The sequence below is a fragment of the Saccostrea cucullata genome, unplaced genomic scaffold (genome assembly GCF_032062105.1).
Source record: "Saccostrea cucullata isolate Sc308-1 unplaced genomic scaffold, CSIRO_AGI_Scuc_v1 ctg3733, whole genome shotgun sequence".
In the NCBI taxonomy this organism is placed as follows: domain Eukaryota; kingdom Metazoa; phylum Mollusca; class Bivalvia; order Ostreida; family Ostreidae; genus Saccostrea; species Saccostrea cuccullata.
Window position 1 is genome coordinate 104361 of NW_026938050.1, and position 12487 is coordinate 116847.

General features: G+C 32.0%; 1 protein-coding gene and 1 long non-coding RNA gene across 2 annotated transcripts; one reads left to right on the forward strand and one right to left on the reverse strand.

The window, feature by feature from the left end:
• Positions 1-389: 389 nt before the first annotated feature.
• On the reverse strand, positions 390-10856 carry LOC134249331 (tripartite motif-containing protein 2-like). The gene is made up of 4 exons (XM_062731687.1): positions 10796-10856; positions 4234-4287; positions 1318-1497; positions 390-1155 (listed from the first exon to the last, which is right to left on the reverse strand). The coding sequence occupies exon 4, from the start codon at positions 1148-1150 to the stop codon at positions 563-565; it is 588 nt and encodes a 195-aa protein (XP_062587671.1). The 5' UTR covers positions 1151-1155; positions 1318-1497; positions 4234-4287; positions 10796-10856; the 3' UTR covers positions 390-562.
• Positions 7688-8529, forward strand: LOC134249324 (uncharacterized). The gene is made up of 3 exons (XR_009988256.1): positions 7688-7778; positions 8030-8103; positions 8298-8529. It is a non-coding gene; the product is annotated as an uncharacterized LOC134249324 (long non-coding RNA).
• Positions 10857-12487: the final 1631 nt, after the last annotated feature.

The following is a 12487-nucleotide window of genomic DNA, read 5'->3' on the forward strand; positions in this document are numbered from 1 at the left end:
TTTTCCTTTTCTATTTGTAATTGCATCGCATGGAGTATTTAAGAACTACATCACAGATTCAACCGCCACACATGTACAGTATTAGATGGCAATGCAATGTGTATTCCTGACATGGGGTCACCGATCCCATATGCATGCCAACTGTCAACTTGTATTAGTCTTTCCATACTCTAATCATTAATAAAAATTAATGTAGTAAATAATTTAGATTAATTTGGATATCATTCTTATATTATAATTTGTTGCCAGTTTTTAGAACGAAAACTCATATATTTTTTTTCTGATTATACATATTTTTTTTGCAATAAATGTATACAATGTAAAATGGATAGGAGACATTTATTTGCCTTATTCTTACATGTATTTTGAATTATGGACATCCGTATGTTTGAAAACACATATTAAAATCTTGTTCCCGTAATAATTTAAATATTTTTTTTAATATTCATTAAATTAATATAAGTCGTAAATTGTAAATAATGTAAACATCCAATCAGATATATAAAACTGTACAAATGAATTAATATCAAAAACTTTATCAGCGTTAAGGTTTTTTTTTGTATCAAAATATTTTTATTTTCATGTCTTCTGTTGGAACTAGCATGATAAAAACTTCTCCATTTTTCGATACAATAATTAGATGGCCATCGTCGTCTGCTAGTAAAATTACAGGACAGAAAGAATCCTCATCGGAATTTAATCTTGCAATTACTGTGCGAACTTGTCCTGTCTGAGACAGAACACGAATCTTTCCTCCATCTTGGTCGCTGATGAAAATCTTTCCATCGCTGTAAACGCATTTAGCAGGATGAAACTGAGTTGGATCTGATTCTGACGATTTATCAAACTTTTCAATTATCTCCCCAGATGAATTTAAATGCCAGACGCAACAAGCGATGAAGTCGGAGAGAAGTAATTCGTCATGTGATTTCACTGCTACGTACCAGGGACAGATGAAATTTACGTTAGTTATTTCTCGAATAATTCCACCATCTTCACCAAAAATAATCAGCGTGCTTCTTTTCTTTTCACAGACGCATAGTTCATTATTAATTGTGAAAGCGATCCCATATGGAGAAACAACGTTCTTTGTAAATGTTGTTATTTGGTTCCATCCGCTTAGATTAATTTTTTCTATTCTTGCTGACATTTTTTCTATACAAGATAAAAAATTCAAGTATATCATTAAATATGACATTATCCTGTATAGTCTCTATTCTAGTTTTTCATCTAGAGTTTTGGAAAAAAAATTATTCAACTTGCTCTTTAGCAAAATTGTAGGCATAAAATATTGAAGAGTTCAGAGAATCCTAATACCTGATTTCAGTACAGAAACGAACAGTACTTCTCCAGCTATACAATCCAATCTTGCTGCAACATCCCACGGATTTTGAATTTTAAAATCCACTATTTTCTGACCCGTAAGTCGAAAAATTGAAACCTCTCCATTATCATAACTTGCAAGTGCAACATTGCCATTTTTTAAAAGAGTTCCCCCTACAAAACAGAGAGACAGGTTCAGTTTAACAATTTATGATTGTTTGATTGCATTTTATTTAACGTCTCTCTAGAGAAACTTTCACTTATACTAAGACGCCACCGATTGCCTGTGGAGAGGTAAACTTTGTGTCCTCTACTCGGCATTCAGGGCCATTTAGCTGTGAGTGATCTTTTTCGTGTTAGCACCTACTGCGACACGGGACCTCGGTTTATACGGTCTCAACGCACCACAATGGGATTCGATCCCGCGATGTTCGGATCAACTCTAGGGCAGACGCTCTATACTGCGTCACGTGGGCGATCCTTAATTTGTTTATATTGGTATCTTTATACCTTCTCTGGTGCATGTCTCCCTTCATATAGAATCATATTGCATTACACTTTTACACTTTTATTTTATAATGATTCTGAAACGGTTGGAGGAGTTACCTCCCGTTAGTTGTTTGTATAATAGTAGATAATTAATGTAAATATTGTAATTAATTGGTCAATTGACACAAGGAAATTACAAGAAATATTGATAAATGATGTTGTCTTAGAAAATAGTAGTTATGATGCCAAAAGAGTTTGTTGTATTTTGTTAATACAGTATCTGAAAACTTATTAACATTGATTAAGTTGGAGTACAAAATGTAGTGCGACCAACTGGCCTGTGTCTGCATTCTGGTATATTACCACTTGGCGTCTGCAACTTGGTATATACAACTTGGAAGGAGCTATTTGCCGTGTGTTACTTGTCTTGGGTTACTTGCCATTTGGTGTGGGCGAATGGTATTAGTCGCTGACTAGGGTTATTTCAAAGTGTTAGAGGGTAGAAGAAAAGTGTACCCTGTGGCAGGAATAGCAAAGTTGTATTGTTTTTATATATTGGAGCCACTTGGCTGTCTAGAGTAGTTAGCTACTGGTTAGCAGAAGACGCCAGGAAGGTGTCTGTTGACCTGTATGATTAGTTGATCATTTTGGCAATTGTCACAAGGCACCAGGCAGGTGCCAGTATCATTGTATATATATATATATATATATATATATATATATATATATATATATATATATATATATATATATTACAAAAAGGCAGTTAGGTCACTTGATTTAAAGATACTAGGCAAGTGTCATATTATCTGTATATATTGCATTAATCATACCCCCAGTAAAACTCGGTAATCCGAGCACGGACCTACTGACCGCTCAGGTCCGACACGTTACAATTCAATGCAAATGACAATTTTTGGGGAGTTGAACTATGTTCAATCTCCCATGGTCATCACGTATTTAACATGCGCAGTAATTTGTGTTGATTATATAGAGCCGAAAGCGAGGCTACTGTGTCGGCTGATTTACTCCGATGATATTCAACAGAAAACATGCATAAAAATCCGCCACAAATAGTTCATGTCATTTTTTCATGAATTGATCTCATTTTCATAATTTGAAATGTAAGTTAATGTAATAATGATAAAGTAATCTTATTTTGAATATAAGATTTCGTTCAAAGTAAAACTAAATTATAAAGAACCTCAAAAGTTTTTGTAATGGAACTCATTTTTTTTTGTGTGGCGTCATACACTGAAAAAGATACGATCGACAACTCTACATACTAACGGCAAGCGGTAAATCTAGTCGTCCCAACGCCCGACGGTCCAGGATTTCTTTTTTACCGGTGCACAGAATTTATTCAAACTTTTCATGAACATTTTCTTGGTTGAAATGAATTCATTAATACATAAAAACTTTAGGAAACATGCGTATTTATTACTAAATCAGCAGTATCACCTGCCAAAAGCGGTAAATCTAGTACTCTGTTATAAATATTAAACTCACAAGACGGACTCTTATGTTTTCGTAAAATCATTTCGTAAAAACTACAAAATGAAGTATATTTTTTTTAATAAAAGGAAAACCTCATATACATACCAGATAATTCGTACGCACACAAACTCTCACATATACCACTCTTTTTATGTTTGGTCATTAAATATCTGTTTTAAAGGTGGTATTGCTTTTTTTCTTCACAATATTAAAAAAGATTAAGTTCTGACGTACTCCATGTATAATTTTCGTGCAATTAAAATACATTTATATTCACAGAGAAGTTTTATATAACAAACCTGTTAGCTCTTAAAAGGTTGCTGTGTTAAATCCACTTTTTATCAACATTGATATTATTCCTGAAAACTGAAATTTTCATGACACATGGGTAAAGGTGCCAAGGAAAAATATATTACAATAATAAAGATTCTATGAAAATTTCGTTTAGTGGTGTAAGAATAGTTGCGGATAAGAGATGGGTATACCTAAAGCGTAACAAACAGATAGACGGAAATCCCGATTTATAAATACCCTCCCGCTTTACAAGCAGGGGGTATAAAAAAGGACTAATGTAGGCAGGCAAGCATTATGGCCCCTGCATTTTTTTGCTATTCAATGTCTCTGAATGTCTTTCTCAAGATTTTTGCAACTCAAAAAATCTGAAACAGTTGTCTGTATTTGAAATAATAATACTGTTTACTCACTTAACCTCCCGATCAAAGATTTTATTTAACACCATGTTCAACTCCCATGAGTGCTTTCAGTACTTCGATTTTTAAAAGCTCTTAGTCTTATTCGATATTTTATCAGCCACATGTTCTCAATACCGTGTCAAAAACCCTGTTTGTTTGTTGTTTGTTGATAGGTTTGGAATATTACAGAACGTATTCTAAATTTCGTTACATGTTATAGACATATACTTACCAGTCACCTGAAGGTTTGTACAAAACTTTGGATTTTCTTTTAGTGTCTTTGTTCCTAAAAATATTTGAAATGAATTTAAAACTTGAGTTAGTAAGTTGAAAAAAAGTTGTCAAAAAAAACCTCAACGCTCAGTTTTAAAATTTGATGTTTCTGATATAATATGAATTTATTTCAGAAGTAAAGCAAATTTCTCCATTTGAAAAGTCTATATATTTCTGATCAACAGGTCTTGTCAATGAGGTATAAGGAAATGAGGAAGATAATTTAAGCTAAAAATTCCATTAATTTATAAAAACAAAACATATCTGCAGCACAGCAAACACGGGACCAAAAAACTTAAATTCGATATGATATATATATTCTCCTAGTACAGGAATGTTGCAAAATTTCCAACGTTATAAAAGCTTCTTTATCATTAAGTCAAAGAAGACATACATTATGAATCGCTGATACTTCCTTGCCTGATTAATACCATTTTTAAAACAGTGTTTAGCATATAATATAGAAAATCATCTAAAGATTTGACGGTGGATTAGAGGAGGTTTATAAACACAATGAAGAGTATGCAAGAGAAAAATTAAAAATAAGATATAAGAAATAAATATGTATGAATCAGTGAATTCGAGAGTATAGTTTTAGTTAGGGAAGTCTCTATTAATTTTAGTAAACTAGACAGAAATCCCTATTTAGGCTTGTGTTATCTTGATTTATACCTCTGAGAAAAGCAAAAATTAAAGTCTCCATACACTGTAGAAATCGACGAATTCTCGAGAAATATGTTAAACATGGAAAAATTGAAAGCATCAATAAAAGATATAATATAAGATTCTTCTTAGTCTTATTGGACAACTTGAAAAGATAACAAAATTTAAATGTTGTAAATTAAAAGGATTTTTTATGTTGAGGAAGATTTTTCTCAACACATCAGCTTTAACATAGATCGTACCGTAGCATACATCCCAATTCTGTTTATCGCGGAGCCGCATAAGAACTGATAATTGTTTTGGGATTTTGAAGCAATTGTTTCCGTGTTATTATTTAAATAAAAAATCATCGCCGGATGTTTTACGGGTCCACTTTTTAAAGATTTTATACACAAACACTCTAACACATCCTGTCACACAAATCATTAAAGTGGGAATAAAACCTCTGACACGGTCAAAAGCAATACAAAAGTAGCTGCAGAGCAAACACCGACCTCCAAAACATCAGAGCGTGTAACAGGTGCCATGCTGGAGTGAATGTGTCACTCTCGCTGTTTGCTTCATGTCATGATCGAGATATCATTTAAATATATCGACGACGTTCTGTCAATTAACTATGGTCATTTCCATTCCTACGTCGATACGATATATCCAAGAGAACTTGAGAAAAAAAGATATCACAGAGTCTGACGCATCTGTTTCATACTTGAATATTTTATTTGAAAAAGATGTTAATGGTGATCTAACAACCAAACTATATTTTAACTTTAACTTTTCTATCGTTAACTTCCCTTACTAATGGGGCAACAAACCTTCATCACCTACATACGGAGTATATATATCTCAGTTGATTCGATACGTATGAACATGCTCTACGTATGAAGAATTTGTACGTGCTTAGAGTTTGCTCTTGCGTATCGAAACAACTGAGATATATAAACTCCATATGCAGGTGATGAAGGTTCGAGGGATGATTAAAAAGGTTCACAAACTATCTATACAGTAGTATTAATATTAAGAAAACCAAAATTCGGATCCAAATGATATTTGGCACACAAATAGTCATACACATATTATATAAATGGCATATATAACCAAATGTTTTCCCATGTTTGTGACACCAGAATGTGAGAATGGCATGAGTATGTAGATTATGGTCGAAACAATGACATTGTCAGAAAATACAATTTATCATTGAGTCAAATGCTGACTGACGTTTTTCATGCTTGTGGTTAGTGCATTGTTTGTACACTGAATTAAATATTATTAACGACGGATGTTTCCGTTATTTCCTGATCATGACAAGGAGCACACAGCGGCTGTAACCGGTCTGCAGGGGATGCTCATGCCTCTATGGCACCTGATCCTACCTCTGACGATTCGGAGGTCCGTGTTTGCTCTGCTCCTACTTTCCCAGGTAGCACCCAACATTTTCAAAACATTTTATTGGTGTTGTAAAAAGGTTTTTTCGCAACATTTCAGACTAAACATTTTTAAAATGTTTCTAAAACATTTCCTCTTCTCATTATAACATTTTAAAAAGATTTTAAAAATGTTTTCAAGAAGCTTATGATTAAATCCTTTTGGAACATTTTTCTAAAATATTTTTGAAACGTTTTAAAAATGTTTCAAAAGGTACGTTTAGCTTTCAAATATCAAAGATTTTTATATTACGTTTTAAGAACGTTCTAAAAACATGAAATGAAACATTACTTTTCCATAAATCTGAAACATTGCATCAATGCGTTTCTGAAACATTTGGAAGAAACGTTGTCAAAATGTTTTTGAAACATTCTTAATTCATTTAAGGGTATTTATAGCTTCCAAATATTAAAGATCTTATAAAACGTTTTAAAGACATTCTTAAAACATGAAATGAAACATTCTTTTTCTGTAAATCAGAAACATTCCATATACGTTTCTGAAACATTTGTAAGGAATATTTTTAAAATATTTTAAAAACATTCTGAATATCGCTGTTAGTTAAAAACATTCAATTCCGGATATGTTTCGGCCTAGGCAGTGAAAATATTTATTTAAAACATTAAGTAAAATAATTATTTTCACTACAATTGAAACATTTTAATTATAGTTTTTGTAAAAATTTTTGGAAACATTTATGTAATTGCGGCATAAGTTAATTCATTTAGTAACTTGAGAGTATGTTGTGAGAATGATTTCAGAACATTCAATTTAATGTGTTTTTTTTTTAAGACTTTATTTTTCATTGCTGCTATTATTTTCAAAATGATCTTAAAACATTCAAATAATGTATGAATGCGATTTTCCTAAAATTTAGATTATGAAGAAAAAAAAGAATATATAGAAAGAATTGTGTTAAAATGAGGAATTGTAGTAATTTTTTAATTGAAAGATTTTTTCCGGATTTTTATAATGATTCCTAGTTTGGGCTCATTGATTAAACAGACATAATTTATATCAATATCAAGTCCTTCGATTAAACAAATCAAAAAATCAATAAATGAAAGGATAGGCAAACAAAAAAATTTAAAATATAAATAAATGTATAAAATCATAAGCATTAAATAAAACTCTTGTCTTTAAAAAAAATGTTCTTCATCAAATCTGTGATCCACTCCCTGAATTTTACTCTGAGTCATTAGATAGGGATTGGCACACTTGTCAGTTTCAGTGTCATGATAATATGCAATTCTCGTGCTACACAGCGTATTACAGAGTATAGTGGTTTGCTGCTTATCTAGGCCAAATTTTGAATTCTGGTAAACAAGATGTGCGCGCTTACTCCGTGCCGATTTGAATAAGAAAACTTTGCACCATATAAACCACAATAATAACCTCGGGATTTATTATCTTTGAATGGTAAGAATTATTCCTTTATCATAGACTTTAAAAGATCATTTAAAATGACTTTTATACTACCAGTGCATAATCAATAACTTTGTACAAATGTATGTAGCAATTACAAAGCGTTAAGGTTATATACATGAATTATATTTAAATATTTTATTCTTAAGGCAACACAATTATATCCTTGATTCAAGTATTCGTTGTCTTTGTGAAATGTTAATCATCAAACAATATGTTGATTTAAAAATGAAATTTCTTTACAGCATGGTGTTGGTTGCATCATCCGTATTTTCAAATTCCCACATTCAAAAGACCCGCCTTTCGTGAAGGCAAAGGTGTACGTAAATACTATTACTCTTCAATAATATTGTCATAGTAATTATTTTTCTGCTTTTTTTCAATGTAAATAATTAAAGAACTTAAATTTGATATAATTATTTAAAATATTTTTTGTATATATTTTCAGTGATTATCTTAAGATACATTAGATGTAGAACGCTGATAGAACCACAATTTTCCTTATCTTTACAGATTGTGCTATTCTTTCCGAGGGGCAGATTACTTAGCATTTTCAGTGTATGTGATTCTAACTAAGTCATAGATCCGCTGCTCTGTTCTACCTATACAGTGAACATAGGATTTCTTTTAAAATTCAGTAAATGGATTAGACGCCGTTTTCAACCTTAAAAAACCCGGTGGCTTGAAAGAAAATAAATTCAAACTTGTACCGAGAATGGAATTTAAATGTGATTAACATACTGAATATGGGTTTGTATTAAAGGTTCAAAAATTAAATATAGTTTGTGTTTATTTCTTTCAAAATATAAAAATATCATTATTAAATGAGAAAAAGTAAAAATTCAGGAAAAATACTTTTGTAACCTCGATTTGAATGTTTTTTTAATGTTTTAAAAACCAAACAAATTAAACGTGAATAAAACATTTTTGAAAATGTATTTGTTACATTTAAAAATAATGTTATGATTAAATTTGTTGAAATATTTTGTAAAATGTTTTAAAAACATTTTTAAAAAAACCATACAAAATCACGTGATTAAAACATTGTTGAAAAATGTTTTTGCAACATTTTAAGAAAATGTTCCGGAAACTTAGCTGAAATATTTCACTAAAATGTTTTAAAAACGTCTAAAAAACCATACAAATTCACGTGATTAAAACATTATTGAAAATGTTTTCGCAACATTTTAAGAAAATGTTTTGTCAATATTTTGCTGAAATATTTCACTAAAATGTTTTAAAAACGTTTAAAAAAAAGCATACAAAATAATGTGATTAAAATATTTATGCCCCCCTTCGAAGAAGGCAGGGCATATTGCTTTGCTTTGCTTTGCACATTCTGAAATCAAATTTGGTATACAGATATATCACATCAATATCTAGGTCAAGTTCTGTTCTGGGTATGATTGCACCATTTTTGACAGAGTTATGCCCCTTAGAATTGGAAAAATTTCAATTATTTGCAGTTTCCGCTTATTTTCTTTGCAACCGTTGCACATACTGAAATCAAATTTGGTATACAGATATATCACATGAATATCTAGGTCAAGTTCTGTTCTGGGTACGATCGCATCATTTTTGACAGAATTATGACCCTTGGAGTTTGAAAAAAATTCAATTATTTAGTCTCCGTTCATTTTCTTTGCAACCGTTGCACATACTGAGATGAAATTTAATATACAGATTAAGCAGATGATTATCTAGGTCAAGTTCTGTTTTGGGTACAATCGTGCCATTTTTGACAGAATCATGCCCCTTGCACTTACAAAAAAATTCCAGTTTGAGGGAGGGGGGCATAAGTGTTTTACAAACATCTCTTGTTTTTTAAATATTTTCGCAACATTTTGAAAATGTTTTAAAAACATTTTTAAAATGTTTTTGTGTTAGCTGGGTTGTATTGTTTATGGACTTTGAATACTGTTCGTTATCTCCATATACTTATTGTGACAAATAATGGATGATTTAGTCGTATTTGAGCAATGAAAGGCTTTTAAGTTAAATATATACTAGAAAATTTTAGTAGCATATGTTGTATTTTGTAGACAGCTTATGAAGACAAAGGACTTAATAGAAATTTTGTCATTGATTCGATTTATTGTTTTAGTAAAGGAAGGGAGTGTAAGCAATTAACCTGTTAAGCAATTTGATAAGAATGAATTGCCGACTCACAGTTAGTGAAATACGTGAATATCTTTACAAATACAATTATTAAATCCCTAGACTATCGTTTCCTTAAAACTTCAAAAAAATATCAGATATTGTAAAAAGAGAGTTATACTTTTGTCCACCTTTAACACACTGCGTTCCTAAAACAGAGGACTTTAGTTTCGATGGTCACCATGTTCATTCTGGAAGAGGATATCATAAACTACTAATGCTGTTGCAAAGATTTTGCCAATTTTGACAAAATAGACTGCTTTTGTTATAAGTTTAAAAAAAAATAGCTTGCATTGTAAAACATAATACTTGTAAAATCTTTAAGCTTCTGTAATAGAATGCTACGCAGTATGTTTCGTGACCGCCTATATCATATGATCCGCGCATGGGCAGAACGATTGCAGATGCGCGTTAAGATCGTGAAAGACTTTTATTTTTAGATTTCAACAATTAAACCCTTTATCTATTCTTTTTTACTATTTAAATAGCTCACAATTGTTTTTGATCACCACTCGTATATTGCTGCATAAATAATGGAGGCTGACGATTACAAATCAAGTAGAATATCCAAACAGATGTATCAGACAGATTAGGTATGTTGAGATAGAGTTAGGAATCAAAGTTAGTCCAACAACAAATCTAAGAGGAAATTTATGATAATAATAATGAGAAATCAAGAAAAATTTCACAGATTATTTTGCCTCAGAGAAATATCAGTAAAAAAAGAATAATTACTTGATAAGTAAAGTTCTACTACATATTTTGTGGGGAGGTTGTTAGAATGGATCAGGATCAGAATACGGCTCAGATGAAATATAAATGAATAGGAAATAATTTGTCAGAATAAGTCTTACGACATATCTTGTCTTCAAATCGTTTCAGCTTATGAGGAACTGGTGGAGGAAGATTTGGGTAAGTATGGGATTCCATCTCAGCATGTAGCTCAGGATCTAATAAAAAAATCTTTCTGTTCAGTAAGTGTTCTTATGATTTTTTAACTTTTTTCTTTGTCCTGAGGAAGGTACAGGGCGTCCCGAAAATTTGACAATTTTCATTGTTCGTGTTGTTGGTCATTTTAAGTGTTTTGTATGAATTTCCATCCGTGACCTTTCATCTACTTGGTAGATCCGACATTTAGGATATACAGTGTTGTTGTTTTTTTTAGTGCTATATATATATGACTGCCGTCACGAGAAAAGGGCCCTTAAGGTCAAATTTTCATAAAATGACTTTTTGGTGAATTTTGATAGCCGGACTCTTTCTCAACGCAAATATACATAAATTTTGAAAATATGTCACTTTTTCAGTATTTTATGAGCATTTTAGTGAGGCGCTCTAAAAACAACTTTGACGTTACTCACTGAAAACGTAATGACGTCGCCTGCGTCTCATTCATTTTTCAGAAATTCTTAAAATTACGTTATTTTAATAACCTCAATCGTTTTGAGAATTTAAAACTTGAGAAAGTATTTAATTTTTTTTTCTTCCAAGTGACTAGTATGTAACTATTCCTAAGGAATTTCGTATATTATTATTTTTATACTATTTTAGAGCAGATCTACTTATTTCGTAAAAAAAAGGGGGGGGGGTCTATACAGAATCTAGGAATAGTTTATACATGTAACATAATCAGAAGGGAAATAATATTTGTTTAAATCCATACAAGTTATTCTTTTTATATAAAATAATCTAATTCAATTTATAAAATATATAAAGCACTCGGACACTTAAAGATTAAAGGAGAGAGAGAGAATCCCATGCAGAATGGCACCATGCGCAAAACGGGAGTAGTATAAACGGTCTGGATGGGCGGGTCAACTGAGTGCACTTTTGGGGTTGGGGTGGATAGGCGGTTCAAGTGAGTGCACTTTTGGGGCTGAGGGGGATAGGCGGGTCAAGGGAGTGCAGCCCCTGTGAGGGATAGGCGGGTCAAGGGAGTGCAGCCCCTGGGGGGATAGGTGGGTGAAGAGAGTGCAGATTAGGGGGTCTGTGGGGGATAGCTGGGTCAACTCAGTACAACCCTAACCCTAACCCTAGGGGGCTAGGTGGGTTAATACATAGCCCCTATATGTCCTATACGGGGTGTTTACACTGTGTTTACATTATACACTGTACGCTGCTACTACGATTTTGGCAGCGAGTCAAAAGAATTTGATTATGACGTCACGCTTCACAGTCCAGACAGTCTAGCCTAACCAGTTCAAACTGGATTTTCTGAAAACAATAACAAAAGACAGATGATAACAAGGAAATTTTATTCAGAATTCAGAAATCTATTCTCCAAATGTTGTTTTTCGTGTCAGCAATAAAGGGAATGCGACAATATATATACACTGTATAAGTCTCTGGAAGAATTCCTTGTTTCTTTCTATGTTCGAATTCACGAAAACAGCTTTCAATCTGGTTTTTCCATCAACTTTCCTTACAATAACAACTGAGCACCCATTTGTATCTTTGATAAAATAAATAACCATTTTTTCTCTTCAAACAGTATTGGTCCTCTCTGGTGTCATAATCTTCAGGATCCAATTCCACTCTTTTTACCA

What these genes read in the sequence shown, in the direction of transcription:
- LOC134249331 (XM_062731687.1), bottom strand. Translation starts at nt 1,150, where the DNA reads ATGTCAGCAAGAATAGAAAAAATTAATCTAAGCGGATGGAACCAAATA.